Raw genomic sequence first — 19165 nt, forward strand, 5'->3', positions numbered from 1 at the left:
CCTAAGTCGTCTGTCTGTTTCAAGTTTTTGCGACATAATATTTCGCCTGTCTGTGCAGGCATCATCGGTATCGCTAAAAAACAACACAACAACGGAGTTAACCAACAGTAATGCAAATGTAAAAATACCTTACAAACTAACAATCGGATTTCACGATTAGGTAAGGTGCGACTGAACTGTCGGCTTTAGCTTGTTCGTGGGGACGCTCGATAAAACATAAAATCAAAAAAGGGTGAAAACAACAAGCTGCAAACGATAGCGGTAAAAAATGCCGGCGGTGATCTGGCTCTACGTCATTGATAAGGATTAAAGATAATTTATAATACATTCGACACGAAAAAATAACTGCACTTTTTGAGTAATGGGACATTGCTATGTCTTTTTTAATCTGTTCACAAAGTTCTGCTGAAACGACTAATGTACATTTCAATGCTGTAGTGCAGACTACATTGTTATCCTGGGCATTTATTGTCAGAACTATCAGTTCTTACAAAACGGATACGTTTTAAAGATTACAAAATGTTTTATTGCTTAAAAAGTAAAAAAAACAAATGATCTATTTGGATAGGTTAAAGAAACTAATGATGCCCTTTTTAGGAGAAATATGTTTTTCTCAAAACAAATCCACCATCTGAGCTGTCCACAGATCGCTTTGGAATTTAACATATAATTATGTCGATACTGTGTGCAATCAACAGCCTGCCAAGGGCCTTAGGTTTTTAAATTGATCCAATTTTTTTTATTCTTTTATCACATAACAATGGATTGGATTAGCAACAATTGCTTGAACAAAAACATGTAAGCATATCTTTTTTGTGTCTCGTTACAAATGAAGTTAGGTCGCAAACCAAACAAAAATCCCTTATTATCGAACAAAATACATTTTACACTTGGCAATTTCAAACAAATGGCGTGCTGCATTGCCCTGAGATGTGCATTTTCCTGCACTAGACCATAGTCTATAGGTTTATAATTACTCACCGTATTGTTAGCAGTATACCGTGACAGTTACTCATATTGGGTGAATGTGAATACATGTGGTAAATGGCTAATGCAAGTGTATGTATGGAAGGATGCGATATATCATTTTACTTCCTGTTTTTAATTGAAATATTCCACGGTAAGCCCCCTTTCGTGATAATATCCCTTGCTGGAAAATCACAGACAATACATCGCAGGTTCAGTGCAGCCATACACAGGTACCCACAGTGATGATCGCTAATCTACCTGCTTTGCTGGAACCAGGAAATAGGTGCAAGGTGCTAAGTCACATTAAAATTTCTCATTTGTATATTTTTCAGTAGGCCACAGCCCACAGGTCCAGCTTTGTAGCACTCTCATTGGATCGACAATACGTTATGGTGACTTACAATCTCCTTCATTAATATATGAGCACTATACTTACGTTCGATATTGACATCAAGTCTATAATTTACGCCTTGAGAAAACATGTTGCTATGCCCGGCTAAAAACCTATTTAGTTAAGGAAAGAACTGGATGGTTATATTACATTTCAGGGTTAAAAACATTTTCAAAACTATACAAGGTTTGGTTCACTTGGTCCGGAAATTGAATTCAGTGGGGGAGATCCTGTTATTATTAATGTTTACTTTTTGCGATGTGCAAGGTCGTGAAACAAAAATATCAGTTGAACAACACACAACTATTGCGATTTGCCGCTTTTAACGCATACATATACCAACACCTCTGAATATGAAGGTAAAGAAAACAGTGTGTCTATTGTGACCACGAAAGAAATATTAAAAATTAAATATCGGTAAGGCAAAAGTCAGTCATATCATATCAGCAACGCAATCGTTAAGGATTTAAATCCAGTAACTGATACGTCTCGATAATATTTTTGCTTCAAACACTTTTTGCGGTTAATATAAACACGGATATCGTAAATGTGATGTAAGTTTTTTTAGGTTTTGTGCAGTTTGTATATTTGAGATGATTAAACCATACTAAATACATATATATGTAATTTTTTGAAATACGCATTTTTAATTGACAGAAACTCATTTTTACTTAGACAGGACAAATGATCCTTCGAAAGGAACCTTGACCAACGTTATGATAAACCGTGAGGTATTTTGGCTGGTTGTACTCGCACTCACAAAATTATCCTTCGGAGTGACCATGACAAAAACTGTCACTTGCAACATTCAGACTTGAAGCAATTTGCGTGTGTTAACCGTTGTATGATGATGACAGGAGGTGTTCAACATTTTGAGTGCCAAGACAGGTATTTATTGAAAACTTTTTGTGATGGGTAAGACCGGACATACGAGGCCCAAACAAAATAAGTATGTGGGACCTGTATTTTACCGAACAAAGACCACCACAAATACCAATTGCTGGTTTTAGGTTTTGGGTGATTTCGCTGTAAAGTGAGATGCCCGAATAAATCATATCGGTAACATGATCCCAGGATCACTTCTGTGGAAATTCCATCCAGTATGTCACAGTTTTTTTACGACTGTGCCACATTTTTCTGAAAAAAACGTCGACTAGCTTCACCGTGACATCCACTGTGCTTGTTTTTATGAATACAATCGCTGTACCTTAGACTCCATACTTGAATGTGGAACTCAGAGCCAACGCAGTCAATAGTAAAAATTTAGATTATGACGTAACAATACATTGTCAATGCATAGTTGGCAGTCGAGTTGAAGTTGGAGTTGGGCAGTACTGTACATGTGGTGTGATGGTGTGACAAACTTCAAACAACAGTTACATATTCCTTGACGCTAATTCAGACTCTATGGATAGATTGTGTGGCCATGTTTCTATTGTTATGTTCCAAATTGGGAATTTTAAATGGTCGTAAGTGTGACGTCACTGTAAAAAAGGTTGCGTAACACTAGAATAGGGAATTGTTTACCTAAGTCCAACCTGCAGCCCGTCTGATTGTACTTGTGTCGCAAAAATGTAAAAAAAATGTTTTTAGGAATAATTTACAAAATCCAAATCGGCAACCCGATGTGTATGTTTCTGTGTCATAATACATTTCTAAAATACACTTATTATACTTGCATTTATTGGAATATATTTTTGCAAAGATAAAATCTGAATCGGTTTAACACGAACTTACGATAATAACACAGCATGACAAACGGAATAAAATTATCGCAGCGACAGTTTGAAAACTTGGAACATCAGGGGAATACAACAAACCAACTTTCTCACCAAAAAAAATGAATTTGCTTTATTTCGTTGTTCATAACAATACAGTGGCTGACGTTATTTACTGTGAGGCCCTTACAAAAGCAACTTAAATTTTGGCCCAATATAGCATTTCAGGTGGACACCGCTGGTTTACCTGTTGCAACTTTTAAATGCACCGGTTCACACTGCTTGTGGATCTTGACACAAATTTATGATGAAATAAATTTTTAGTAGTTGTAATGCAGCGGGCATTGCATACCTGGAATTTGAAAAGATCCGCATGTTTAAATACCACAATAATGGAACGGTGACTTGGATATATCGTGACGACAACAAACAGAAAACCAATCTCACACTCAATGTATATTTCGGATCAACGAATGCAGACAAGTGTGTTTCATTATTTTAAGAATTATCACTCTTAGAATTTTTCTGCTAAAATTATATTGTCTCGAACCATGGCGCCCTCCATAACAGCATATCTTAAATGGCCCTTTAAAAGAAGTTTGTGTATGGGAGGTAATGTGGCAGCTGCTCCGTGCGTGAAATATCGTCATGAAATAGTCGTTTATAAGTACAACGCTCCAGTTTCAAACGGTTTAGTCGTTTCCAGTCTTCATGCACGCAAATACCCACGTGGATATTAATTAGATTGCTTTTACTTCACACGCTTCAGATTCCTGCTCTCCTGGCAGCGAATTGTTGTCCACCGAAGAAGGATGTTACCTCGGAAAAGGTATTTTTTCTCCTAGCGGTGTGCTTTCTATTCCTAGAGATGGAGGCAATTTGTCTGTTACACTCGTACAAGGACATCCAGTCAACACAGCCAGATGGGACAAAATTCACCAATCTCCAGGTCCACTACAGTTCAAGTGACAATGGCAGCAGCAGTAATTTAAATACAGGCCATCACCCTTCAACGTCGATTGAAACCGCAAATTCCGATGATGCTTCAAGCAGCCAATTTGATTCTACCATAGGAAGTGCGAATCCTGACCTTGGTCTGCCGGAACTATCGTTTTCGCCAGGTGACTTTCCAGAGCCTGGTACTGAGAGGCTTCTGTTTAAAACGCCTTTCGCAAACAAACTAAACTTGCCTGGAAAAGTTACAGAGTTGTCGCCCAAAACATGAACTTTTGTTTGCATTCTCATGTTTCATGTGCGAAAAACGTTTCGGCAACAACTTATGCCATCATCTGTTTGAATGAACTTTATTTTACCAGTTATATCAGAGAAAACCTATATAACTAATCAGATACCAAATCTTTGTTGCCCATAAGACTATTGGGAAATTCCCATACATGATTTAAGAGTTCTAACTTTATTTTACTGTTGATTTTGTGTCCAAAGTCGCAATAAATATTCGGCCTGACGGATTGTTAAATATATGTCTAGAAAAAGTTCGGAAAGTTATGATCATATGACTATAGTTAAGTGGTCGGCAGACTTTACCATACAGAGTGCCGGGTTTCGCTTCAATTTGGATTCCGCAGAATTAGTATTTCGGGATTCATTTAACTTGCTTTAGATTAAATTGATAGAACATTAAACTAAATTAAATATTCAAATTATATGCCTTTGAAATTAAAATATGCGTATAAAGAGACTGGCCCATATTGTCATTAACATTTTCATGTTTAAAAGAAAACGTTTCGGCAAAAACTTATGCCATCATCAGTCTCTTTATACTCAGAATTATGAGGAAATCCGTGATTTGTGTTCCACAATATGCGTGTTTCCAGTTATTTTTTCAAACTTTTCAAACCTCCGTAAATGTTTTCGCCTCCAGGTGTCGCTAAAGAACAAAATAAAGAACAAAAGTGCGGAAAGGCTTCAGAGGCGGGTGATTGGTAGCATTGGTCAAGCGCCAGACCCATATACCAAGCAAAAACCCTAATCGGGATTCGTATCCAGGATGTCCTGGGTTCAAATCCCGGTGTGGTCATAAAAAAATAAATGTAGAATATCAGCAATTGTCCGTTAAATCAAGGCGCTCGACCCACTAGATTCTTTCACAAGATAAAATGAGTTCAAATCCAAGTGTAGTAAAATAATTTATTTTATGACAAGGATGGGCAACCATTTCGACTCTTGGGTCAGAAATTATCAACAGTTTGTGATTTAACCTACTTACATTAAATAACGTTTAGATAGTGTAACAAAAAATGTCAAAAAAACACTAATCTACAGTGTCATTAACTGTTTTAAGTGACACTAATTTAATATCCATACCTGGCCAAACTTAAAAGTCGGGATAAATTTCGTCTGCGGGCCGTGGCTTGTCCAAGTTTGGCAAAATCATCTGGAATTGAAATTCGTATACGTGCTGACCAAGACTACACTTTTGCTCACTCCCTTTAGGTTTGCAATATACAGTTACACAAGGCCATCAGCTGGAACAGATTTTTTCTTTTGTATGGTTGATTTATGGCCATTAAGCGATTGAAGCCGTTCGTATCAATTATGAGCTCCCTTGGTTGGCTACATTCTGATGCTGAGCGCTCGAATTTCCCATACAATTGGTGACAGGCTTAACTATAGAGTCTAAGTTTCCAGTCCTTTGTAAAACATAAAAGCGATCACGCTCCCCAACAACATTACAGATTTATGACACAAGACTAGCAGATTATAATAAACTTGTCCATACACGTGATCACTTTATAAAGATCTTTGTAATTTTAAACATAAATTATTTGACCTTCGCAATATGGAGCATGTAAATACATATTACGTTCCATTGTAAAGAGCACAGAAAATCTTTTTTAATTTAAAGAAGCGGAATTTTTCCAAAATCCTACATAAAATTGTTCCTTGTTGGCGAATTCCAAATAAATCCACCGTATGACCATCTGGTGGTAAATAAACATTGACGCACTCTTCGCATTGCAAACGTCAATAAGCCTGAACGGTAAAAAACAATAAGTCCGCTGGTAATTAACTGACGGCGATATGGATCAATCCTATGAGCAAATACGTGGAATATCACGCAATGCTCGCGGCCGGTGCGCAATTATTGCTATGGCACGTGACTTACACGCGTCATATGTCATATTTGTGCATGCGAACGTGATTTTCAGCTGTTTGCTTACGTTTTTCACTTAATTGCTACAATTTATATTCGTGCTGGCCCAATTTTATGCCCTCATGCAGGACAGCAGAAATTTTTCGCCACGAAATATATTACTATAGTCGGTGACTATACTTGGAGGTGAGGTTTTAATCTTGTTCATTTTTTACCCAAGTCACACAAACAAATGGAAAACAAAGTGGTTTCAGGAAGAAATCCTTGAAATTATTTGCCGGTGGTGCTGGAGCAAATTCTTCCTGCATGCTGCGCACAAAATCATTTTTAAAAGTGACAGCATGTGTTTTGCTTTGTACTGATATATAACTTTTCCGCAACGTTACATAGTATTGCTTGTAGACTGCGTCACTGAATAGACGATCTAAAGAGTTGACTGTTCTTTTTTACAAATTCCTTGACGGCAGAATATGCAAAACGCAATCAGAATAAAAATGTTTATATACAAACAAAAAATGTTTCAAATAATTTGCAACAAATGCGCTTCACAAAATCAGCACCATAAATTGAATTGAAAATAGCCTGCGATCCGTTTTTTTCGTTTTCCGGTCGTAAAACCAACATTAGCATTCTTAGACCTCTCTCGTTTGCGAGGTCGTGATTCGGCCACGAAAGAGCTTTTGATCCCACAACAAGCAACACTATTTGTGGTGGCGCGACCACCGAAGTAGTGGCAGGCCATTAAGTTACGGTGTGTATTTCTAAACAAACAGCAATTGGTTCCGCTTGAATTCCCACATTTCTACCAATCTTATCAAACCATTGTGGAAGTCTGCAGGCGACCATGGTTGGACATCAAAGACTAATTGATTTATTTTTTGTGCATTTAGCGCACGCGGAACTAAGGTGACACAAAAAGTCTGTGTTTTTACTGCATTTTGCTCGCAAGGTTTGCAATGTTGGTGGCCATACGAAGTTACGAGGGTGCAGTTAACAGCCTTATTATGCATGCTTCAGTGTTCTTCACGTTAAAATTACGCTAAACGACATCTACAACATTGTGGGCGAGGTTGATTATTTTTATATCGGTATTACAAAATGTGTGCAGTTATTTATGCGTCTTGCTTTCAAGTCTTCCCATAGAGATTATATATAATGTACAACAAAATTCAATATGCAATCTCTACAAAGATGTAACACAACCAATATCAAACACGCACTATGATAACAATTGTGTAGACTTTTTATTGAGCTACAGAAACATTCTTTTTGGAATTACAGTCACCACTGAATAGTACAACGTCATCCTTTAACTCCTTGCTTTTCGTATTGACTTGCTGTTGGCGATTAATGCTGACTCATCAGGCAATGTCAACATAATTAATTACAAGAAGCCGAATGTTAAATTTCCCGACATTGTTAAAGAGTGGAGCAGGTTCGTCCTATCATTTATTGCAGTTTATCGAGCGAACGTTTTAAATTATTACAAGGTAAGTTCTAGTACGTTGTGGATCATGGGATTGTAGATGTGAGGAAGGAGTAATTACATCGGCAAATGGAGATCCATGCCGAGACAAAGCAGGCCTGTAATTATTTGCTAACAAACCGCAGCGAATTGTCCTGCTCTGTTTGCTCACAGGATCGTTGTTCTTCGATGTCTACACAGAAACAAAACATTATCTTAGGCCCACAGGTGCATATTGCTTGCGTATTGGGCATTTACGCCAATATTTGCTATTGTCTGTGACAAACTGTTTTGCATCACAGAAATGTCGTTGTTCGGAATTGCAGTATCATAAAATTTGCCTGCTGTATAAATGATTTTTAATGCACAATTTAGCTGCGATTACTAACGAAGAATGCAGTGGAAAACATATCTGCTCAAAAAAAAAACTTAACCTTGCAATTAAAAAATCTCACAAAAATTCAAAACGATTTTGTTCTTTATCTGCAATGCTTACGTTTTAAATTTAGACTTCTTTGATCAGAAAAATTTCCAGAATTGTCGAATTCTCGCTTTAACTGATACCGTGTGAATTACATTAAAACCGGGTCTAACTGAGACAAGAAACGTCCCACATTCTTTGTAAACCTTTCAACGATCTACCGATGGACAACAACCCGGTTTGTTCGGTGGACAATCGAAATGGCGACGGGACATTAGAGTTGTTGTGTCAAGGGTCCATTGGTTGGCTTTTTGTGCGCGGGTCAAACGACGGTCAACAGTGTATAAGTTGTTAGGAATGCAATAACATCGTTTGTTCGTCCCGACGGCAGACGGATATCGCTAAATGGTGTACAAATGATCAGATATGTACAACCGCATTTTGTGTGGGGTTACGACATGATGTCAAGTTCGTTTCAGAAAAAATGCTGGCTTTACGTATTATATCTGCCACAGATTTTTAACTGTACAATTAAACAAACAAATGGAAAAAAAGTTTTTTGTCCTTATTTATTGTGAAAAGTGTATCAAGCTTGGAAACATTTTTGTTTGTTTATTTTCATTCAAAATACATCGCTCGCGGTCCAAAAATGGTGGACCTTTTAAAGGCATATTTATTGTGATATAAATTGGCATAAAATTCTACTAATTTGTATAACGTATAAGTTCGATTTTGTTGCAAAATTACCCGTTTAATCTATTAAATTAATTTTCACCATTGCATGAAGTTTTTTGTAGTTCATCTCATCAGTAGTTGCATTTTTGCTTTTTGCTTATTTTTAAACACACAATGAGTGTCGACGTCCTACGGGCCACTATGACATCACAATGCACGTTTGTAAGTTAGTGTGCGGGGGAAAGTGGTGACATACAGCACGGGGGTCAGCGACAGGTGAACAAGCGTCACGCTTCACTGATTGCTGGTGACGACAGATATTCGGACGTCGGTGTGTGTTTGAATGGGAAGAAATCCTTGCGGTTCAATTGGAGTGAGGACGAATAGTGTTGTCAGCTCCTGGGTGAACGGGATGTTAGAAATAGGTCGATTTTTCGAGTGGTTTGTTGGTATTTGTGCCTGCGTCTGTACAATTGGGCTGGTCTGCCACGGGTTAATACATATACGTACGTTTATTACGAATACAAACGTATTTACGAATTGCAACATCACAATCGCAACTCAGCCTCGTTTTTTAAGGGAAAAATATTGCGTATTTTGTGAAAAAGCGAAAGCAAAGCCTCGTGTAAATTGGAGCATGAAGATCGTTTAATTTAACTGGAAACAAAAAAACATTGAAAAAAATTGGAAAGAGAAATACGCGGATGACAAAGCATATACAAATTCAAAAACTCAGTTTCAACAACAGAGGAATTTTGTATAACATAACAGATAATAAACAATAAAGCAAATCGCTTTTACAGAAATACGAATTCCTTGCAGCATGTTCCATTTATTTTCTGAAAAACGTAAATCTTCTTGTGGTGATTCACATGGCAAATATACGCCTCTTCGTGCAATGCAAATAGTACCAAAGCTTCCATAGTAGCCTGTCAAATGGGTGTTGGCTTATTTAAGCAGTGGCCAAATACATACAGGGAGCGCCCAGCTCCTTTGTCCAATCGTCGCCACCGTCGGGCGAAAAGCGACCGCGCTCGAGCGTTTTGGAGAGCGGGCAATGGAACAAACACTGCTGAGATGAACTTTTCACCCCTTGCCGGCGGCCGGACAAGTGCGCTCTCGTACGGTCAGTTTGTTTTTAAACGCGCAGGACATAAAGAAACTCGGAGGGCCCTCGGGGTGGGCGAGAACAAAACGGGGGGAGAGAATGCGAGAGAAGAAGGGAGAGCGAAAAAGAGAGAAAGAGGGAAAAAGGAGGGAGCTGCGGTAAAAACAAGGGATGGACCCTTGAGATGGATTCCACCGCCATTGTGAAAAATTAAGATAGAGGCGTTTATAATACAGTTAGCTGCCGATTTAACAAATGCAAAAACTGGAATGTTTTGCAGTTCCTACTTTGTTTGGTATTTGTCCTTCGTAAACGTTTCGTTAGTCGTTTAACGAGGTTTGTCAATGTGTTCAAGATTGCTAGAGCTTACGAAGGACATTTTTATTGTATGCGATATATTCTTAAAATTGCAAGGCAGAACTATCAATGTTAATGTATTGAAATACCTCGGTGGACAAATGTTTACCTTCCATGAATGGAAAACATCAGTAAATCAGTTGAAGATTAGTTTTAATTCTTTCAAGTTTGGTTTCAACTGAGGTTTAGATAATGATGGACAGTCGCTATAATCTTGAAAATCAACACAGAATACCAGATTTAAAGGTTTAAGTTATTTATAGAATCCAACATTGTTCCGCCATATTGCTTGGCCTGTCGCGTAAAGCGTAACCTCATAGCATGGACTTGTGGAGCGTGCCATGTCAAGTAACGTATGCATGTTTAAAGTAGCGCTCATTTTTTACTGTCATGTTACTGCATGATTGTTGCAACATTTGAATTAAAAAGAGCAGAATTTCGTACACAAAACGATTAGTCGGAATGTGTTATGTAAAACACGTAAACACGTGTTTTTGTTTGTAATATGTTCTTCGCTTTACATTATACGTTTAGCCATCTTTGATATCAACAGACCATTTTGCTTACAACATCAGCTTGTGACATAAAAACGTTTAAATACACTAAATTTTTTTTTGCACAGTTTGCGTAGACTATTTTCTAAACCTCAAGACTGAAGTTTGTTTTTGTGTGAAAAGACAAATTCAACACACAACGTCAGTCAAAAGCTTGACGGTAAGTAACCTTGGCGAAAAAAAAACGTAATGCACGTTTTTTCTCTATTACGTCATAATTAATGGTATTACTTGATTGTTTTGAGTATCAATAAAAGCACGAAAGCCTAACAACAATTCATATATACCTCATTTGGAAAGGAGATAATTTCGAGGAAGCATTAAGTCAATATTTCAACAATGACATGCACTCCTTTTCACATAGAAACGACCACAATTGCCTTCTCTATGTACACTCTACCATAATTATTTGCGTACTTGTCTGCAGCTCACTATAAAAACATTATGGCTCTATTGCTTGATCAGTGATGGATTGCCGTTTTGTTTTTTGTTATTTTTTATGCATCGTTTAGTTGTGGAATATTTAACTAAAAGTAAATTAAAAGCTTGCTATTTATTATTTTGCACAAATTGCCATGCAAAACATAATATATCTCTCCTAATGGTTTAAACTAAACATTCTTCGTCTTTTATAGGTTCTGAATCCACCAAAGGTTTTGAACAGTCATGAATTCCTACATGGAATATCCAATCCACACCCCCGAAAACAACCCTTACTCAAGTAGAATGCACCGCCATTTACCCCCATCCCCTGTCCTCGACCCCACCGTCGCTTCGGCCCCAAATATGTACAGCCAATGTGCAATCGACGAGAACGCCCAGGTTCTCCGGCACAATGACGCCAGAATGCACCCAGAAATCACCCATATACCTTTGGAACGCCAGGAAGCGAGCCCCACAAGAACTTCTCCCGGTAATTCCCCCTTGAACCCAAATGGACTCCAGCTTCCAGACCCAATGTACGGCCAAACCAGCACAACGAACTACACACCTGGGTTTGGGTACGGGGCCCCGGGTCAATATTATGGGGTCTTGCATGGAGCGAATCCAAATCCAGCCACACCGGTTTACCCCCTAGGGTCGCATTACACCAATGGTGAAACATATAATTCGGGAAAGGTCCTTTACGGTGGTAATTTTCATGCAAGCAACGTTTACGGTCAATACAACTCATGCTTGGTGGCCAGCAACGGTACAGAAAGTGGTGCGGCATCAAGCGAAAATATGAGTTCCTGCGGTGTTATGGAGCGCTCCTCCCCGCCAAACATGGCTTTTACATCGTCCAGCGAACAGCAGCACGCGTCCAGCGATTCGGCAAATACTTACGACTGGATGAAGATTAAAAGAAATCCACCCAAGAACGGTAAATTTACTCATCATTTTTACTGTTTTCTACTAACCATTTCTTGCAGGGAATATCACTTCAAAATATCACGCCATTTTGTTTGTTTAATTTGAAAAAATATGAATGTAACAAGCTCAAAAGAAAATCAAAATGGCGCCAATTGGTTTAGGGTCCGATTTGTTTAACTAGATGCGTAGGTTTATAAATTTTTAACATTAAATTTTTCAATTGTTTTAGCAATATGAACTTGATCTTTGCGTCCTCTAAGCGAATCAAAATTTCAAGGAACACATAAGTGGATAATTGGGGTTTGTTGTTGGTGCAAACATAAGTGCGTTCTTTACACAGTAACTGTATTTACCAAAAATTAAGAACGAATTATACAGTGTCAAAGACGAATATTACACGTACTAAACCACAAAAAGATGCTTTGAACCCTTTGTGAAGCGTGAGGCGTCGTTTTGCAACATGCACAAAGATTCCGAATCAGTAAAAATCCACCCACTAAAAATGCCACTTTTGTGAAGGGCAGCGATTATATCACGTTAAAAAAGAGGAACCCGTTGGCCACAATCATAGCAAAAATACAGCATACAGTTTTCTATAAGCAATTGCAAGTTATTTATTCGTTTGAAACGGCACATTTAAAAAGTGTTTTAAAAGCCACAAACTAACCAAATGAGTTGTTTCTCGGGTTTACAGACATATTGTCCCATTCTCTACAGGTTCATAAGTCGTGAGGTGCTGTGATAGAATATAGGGCAGTTAACATCCAATCACCCAATCGTGTCCGAATATCAGGTTGCGCGATCAAATGATAACCACCAAACACGGGAGGTCGCCACACACGGAGATTGTCACCTGCGCTCATCCATCATACCGCAAATCGAAATTTGACGATTTTCGGGAAAAGAGCCAATAAAAATTCGACCCTTCTGCTCGGCCGGTGAGCGAACCGCCGGGGTTTTATGATGTAACAGTGGCCCCAGTTACGTCGTAAATGCTTTTCTGTTACGTCATAAGGGAAGTGCAGATAACTTCATTGCGTCGCACAGGTCTATAAATTTTGACTGATGAGACGGCCTTATTAAGATTTTAATATGGAATTCGTATCGCGTTGTGATCCATCGTAAGAGGCGAAAGTTAATAATCTCGATGTCGAAAGAAATTTTTAGCCAAAAACTTTCCTGCTGCAAGACCAAAATGTCTTGAAATGTGTTTCCTGGTTATATAATAACAATTAAACCAGAAGTGTTAGGAAAAGTTTGCGAAACATTGTTTCATAAATATGTATCACTATATAATTCCTCATTAAATTCAATCGCTTTGGACGCGTTTGAGAATTAAACTGTTCAAAAATAAAAGAAGAATTCGATTTTACGACCATAAGTCATTGATCCAGTATTTGTTGGTTTCGCACGCAAGGCTAGCGCTCGTAGAAGCGTTTAATTGTGCGAATTACATGCCTTACTGACCTTGTATTGATTTTATTGCGACGTTCCAACGACAACGGGACAGTTGGTGTGAAAATGAGTAATGTGTGCCACAACCTAGTAAATAAACTCATTCGCTCATCAGGGTTGCCAGGGTAGCGGTATTCCCGCCCAATTGGGCTGGTTTTCAACATCGAGTTGCGGGTTATTTTTACAAGTTGCGGGTTGCGGTTTATTGGGCGGTTTTAGAAAATTTTACCTGGCAACACTACGCTCATAGAGTTAGTAGAAGCAGTGTACCCAACAAATATTGTCAGTACAATCGCAATTTTGTCAATTTCTTATCAAAAGTAATCATCGGTTTGTTGTTTATCGTATAATAAGAATACGTGTAAGGCATTTAAGGAGCTTTTCCAATCAAAATAAAATGTTTGAACCAAACTCCCAAGTACAGGCCTTTAACATTTGTTTATGAGAAGAACAAATTCCATATGTCTACGTCATGGCAAATTTGTGCGTGATGACGTCACCAGCGTTGCGAAAAGGTCGACGGCCGGTCATGGCTTCACGCATCGTTGCATTCGTCCATGTGAAATCATCACAAGATGAGAAATGCGAAAATCCACAGTGGTTTTCTGCAAATATTTGTGCAAAAAAACCATCACTATTATCTTGGAAAAGGACATTTCACTATTTTATAACGTTGTATGTAACCTTCGCTTTCACAAACAATATTACTGAACACACCATTCGAGGAAATTATTTAAAAGGTTCAATCGTTTTTTTCAAAGTTGGTCCTGCAACCAGCTTGTAATTACCTGTAGACGCTGCAGAAGTTGCAGCTACTTTGTAACAGGAATCACTGTTACCGCATTTGCGCGACTGCATAAACAAGACACCCATGTACCGCTTTAGAAGTGAACTTTTCAACCAAAGCCAATCACTCGTCCGGTAGCAATTAGTGCGACTCCCTCTTCCGAATCTTACGTCATTTTGGCACCTGTCCGCGTGGCGACTGTAATTTACGATTTGTTTACGTTCGTTTACATCGCTTTGAGGGGGCGCCGTCAAGACCACAGTTTCCACATTTAAAGAGGACGCACTTGAATGCTTGAGGGAATGCTTTTGTGAAGTAGTTGCGCAACAAAACTAAAAGCATTGAAAAACCTTGACTTTAAACGACAACTGAAAATTACTGTAATAAACTTTTAACCCTTTAACGTGTTTTAGATATTGATTAACGATTGGAACGGTAACAGTTGTTCCTTATGCGCAAAACGCAACTTAAAACAACTTGTAAGTTTTATTAAAACGAACTTTGTGCTGTTGCATTATATTCAACTGCAATTTCTTTTTGAATGACTCCGCGACTTCATTTTGCTGCAGTCACCAGTCTGTGCCTCGCGGCTCTTTTGGCGCGGGGTCACGAACTTTCGTGTCCTTTCGCTAACCACAATAGTTGGCACAGCGCCAAGGCGCTATGGCGGTTCGACGGCCCGCCTCCCACCCATTGTTTCGTCACACACACACATAGTCGCGTCACGCTGCTCTTGTGACGCAGTTAAGCGTGAAAATCGCCAAAAACCATCAAAAAGTGGACGAGCCATGCTGATAGGATTGTGTAAACATGGAACCAGTTCCGTACGGTTCCTGTTATCTCTGCGGTGGCTTGGCCACCCCTAAAATTTTTCCCTTTTTTGCTTAAGCCATTCGCTCGTCCTGAGTCCGGTTACCACTACAGTACGTTGGACATCGTTTAAAGATTAACCACTGGTCGTTATCATTTACAAACAGGTCCAACTGTAATATCATTTTTAAATTAACGAATGAACAAGTTTCACGTATTGGTATTCGTTTGAGGCAACCAGTCTCGAATTCATGTCAGCATATTTATTTGGAAACAGCGATTTTGCTTATCTAAGTTTCTGCCATAATAATAATAAAACCACATAAAAGCTACAGTTTATAAACAAACACATAAAATGCTTTACTTGCTTATTATGATTTAGTAACGTAAATAAGTTTGTATTTGAACTCATTTAAGAAGCAATGGTTAAAACAGAACAAAATTCAAAAAAAATTACAAAATTTTGTGCGCAAGATTCATTACAAAGCGGCACGTTAAATTGACATAACAGTTGTTTCGTTGAAAATCTGTGCAAATTTGCTTAGTTAAAACATACAGATAGTTTGTTAATTTAAAAGAGGAAAACTAAAAAATTGTTAAATTTATTGAGCGTTTTTATCGATTTAATTTTAATGATGATGTGGGGTTTGAAATTGGTTTGCCTAATTGGGCATTTAATGAAAAAAGCCGTGCAATTTGCAGTCATTACACGCCTAAATTGTCTTAAAGTTTCTGCCGTTGTTACTTACGCTTTGTTAATAAGCATATTTTTTGTTGGATAATATTGCATGTGAATAGAGCAAACTAAACCTAATTCAAAATTTTGATTAATGCTTAACCAGCACGCTATGTAATTTACGTCAGAGTTAACATAGAAACATATTTCGACAACAACCTGAACTAGATCCCACAGCGTTTTTAACAAACATGGAATCGACCACAAAGTAATCACGCAAACTAAGGTATACCCATAGCAAACATTAAAACGTGGACGACGCAACTTTAAACTGACATCAAACACCGCCCTAAAACGGAGCCCCGTCAATCTACTGATTCAGGCAAAATCAGGTAAACATGCTTGCGCGCCTCTCCTTGGGGCTGCAACCGCTAACAAATCATTACCACTGTTTAAATGCCTTAGCTGAGTAAACTGCGGTCGCATTGTGGCCGTAAATCAAAGATCCCATTTGTCAAGTTTGGAATTTTGCCGTTCAATGCTCAATTGTGTTGCGAGAAGCAGCGCGAAAGAGTTGATGGACGTTGATTAATGTCGTTCGGACTCGTCAAGTCCCAGATAGGGACGTTTCTTTGGGGTCTGCTGGGTCATGTTTGTCCGGTTTGTCAGCCCCTGGAAGTGTTACGCAAACAGGGGGGTCACGTGTCGCACTAAGGGCGAGGGTGAACGATGATCTGTTTTTGTAAAATTTATATTCTCGTGTTAAATAAAAAAATTATATTAATCAGTGAAAAGCTTGTTTGTAAAAATAAATGAAAAGAATCTTAAAATTATCAGTGTCTTTTATTTCACAAAATGTCATGGCATTCGACAAAATATATATATTTAAAAGAGTATGCTACTTTATTGTTTGGCAAACGGGTACGAAAATTAATCTTAATATATGTCTATCGCGTATATCGCTGTCATGGCCAAAAACGAATCAATCAGACCGCATGCAAGCCTTTACATCAAATGAATAGAAGACTAATGTCAATATTTTCCTTATTAAACATATGTTGTACACGCAAACACCATCACAAATATCAATATTACATTACATATCGATGCTCCACGCGATTCCAGTGCAAATAATTAGCATAATGACGTCAGCACAAGGGTAATAACCGATCACCCCCCAAGGAGTGATTGGTTAGCGTGCCGGCGGCGTTTAATTGCAAAAGCGTGATGATTATTCGATGGAATAAATCGGAATTAATCATATGGGAATCAAAACAGAATGGTTGGAATTTTGTTGAAATTGCCTTGTTACTACTTGTGCGAGGTTACATATACTTATGTTCATTAATATAACCTCACCTACAACATTTTACGTTGGTACATCGTTCAGAATAATTTACAAAGTTAGTGTAAAAGCTTAGGACTACAACGCCGTAAATATACAATCGACACAATTTTGCGTTTGTAAAATTAGTGTTGCAACCTCATTTTAAACGCACGTATGTATTTTGGACTGCCTGCATATCAAGTTACAGAAAATTTGAAACACAAAAGGTGTAAAACCAAAAAGAGATCTTTTTGTAAATATAAAAATGATTGCAGTAAAAATATCTCACAAATTAATATTCATTTTTCCAACTCGTATTTATTTCAATTGTAGTTTACTACACGCAAAACAAAATGGCGGATTATGGTTACGGCGGACAGCTGGGTAACGGAAGAACGAATTTCACCACAAAACAACTAACCGAACTCGAAAAGGAATTCCACTACAACAAGTACTTGACCAGAGCTAGAAGGGTGGAAATTGCTGCAGCGTTACATTTAAACGAAACGCAGGTAAATAAGAATTACTACACGTTTTATACAATAACTTCTTTTCCTGTATGGAAGTGTTTGTGGTTTACTCTTGTTTTCATTTCATATGTTAAACAAAAGCCATTCAAATACCTTAAATGGTCATTTTAACATTAAGCGTTTAAATTGCATTTTTTTTTGAAATATTGGGTTTCTGCAAGACGTCAAAGTCAGGTTTGTCGACTTGCGTAAAAAACTGTCAGCACCAAATTGAAGTAATTTAGCAGCAATTTTGGTTTGCTGAATTTCAAACTTTTTCAAAATTGCAGGTTAAAATATGGTTCCAAAATCGTCGAATGAAGCAGAAAAAACGAGACAAAGAAGCGGAAAAGCAAATGCAAAATCTCAAAACCAACGAAAAACTCACCAAGAACTTGAACGAAACAAACAAAAGCGGGTTACACTTTTCTGACGGAAGAACCTCCGATAAAAACAATGATAATACGTCACCCAATCTGACGTCAATGCTTGTCAAATCCGAACACCAGCGAAACACGTGAACGAAAATTTTTCAAATTTCTATATTTTGTGTCTTTTCATTTTCCTCTTTTTCATCCCGATTGGTGCGAATGAAAGAGTTAGATATCTTTTAAAATGTACAAGCGAAAGACCAGGTACTTGTCTACCTTCAGTTCTGAATTCTCGTCCAAAAATATTTTTGTCCTGTGTGTTCCAAATCATATTTCAGATAGAGTTGAATTTTTTTGTTTGCCGACTTGAAAAAATTTTGCGTAACCAAACTGAAATTGTTTGCAACATGCAAATAAGGCGCTTTGTTCAGTAACTTTTTATATTACACCACAAGGAAAACATGTTGCTTACTTCTGCCATTCAACTAACCTACTATCTCAGGTATATTTATTGTAAACTGTCGTTAAACTCAACGTCGAACCATTTCGCATCACGTGATCCTTCTACCTCACTCTACCCGAATGATGCAAAATATTTTACTGTGTATTAAGTTGAGAAAATATCGAACACATTACGTATTGCAATTTCCTTTCAATCTTCCATAAAGTAAATAGCAAGTAACACACTAAAAAACAAACAGAATTATGGCGGTGTATGTTGTTTGCTTACAAGCATCTTTGCTTTGTATTTGAATGAGATGTTTCTGCTTTCACGTCACAAACTTCATCCGTTTTATTTCCGTAAAGTTAAAGCTTTCACCAGGTTACGTTATTGTTGTAAGATATTTTTTCGTATTTGTCCTAAATGGAAGTGTTTCACGTCATTGAATCTGGTGATTGACGTATCTGCAGCTGATAGCTTCAATGTAGTTTAGCATGCAAGAAATTCAGCATAACTCGATTTGAATTCTTCACACCACAGATTAGTATGCAGACCCGTGTTTTTTTTTTAAAAACTAGGTTTTGAAACAATGTAAAATTTGAACTGCAGAGAATTTTAAACTATTTCGACATTTTAGGTCTGATCAGTGTAGCTAGTGATTT

General features: G+C 37.8%; 1 protein-coding gene across 1 annotated transcript; it reads left to right on the top strand.

The window, feature by feature from the left end:
- The first annotated feature begins 11439 nt into the window (after window positions 1-11439).
- LOC145909541 (uncharacterized) lies at window positions 11440-18211 on the top strand. Its single transcript, XM_082996926.1, has 3 exons — window positions 11440-12136; window positions 17515-17693; window positions 17981-18211. The coding sequence occupies exons 1-3, from the start codon at window positions 11440-11442 to the stop codon at window positions 18209-18211; spliced, it is 1107 nt and encodes a 368-aa protein (XP_082853052.1).
- The last annotated feature ends 954 nt before the right edge of the window (window positions 18212-19165 follow it).

The sequence above is a fragment of the Ascidia mentula genome, chromosome 7 (assembly GCF_947561715.1).
Source record: "Ascidia mentula chromosome 7, kaAscMent1.1, whole genome shotgun sequence".
Taxonomy (NCBI): Eukaryota; Metazoa; Chordata; class Ascidiacea; order Phlebobranchia; family Ascidiidae; genus Ascidia; species Ascidia mentula.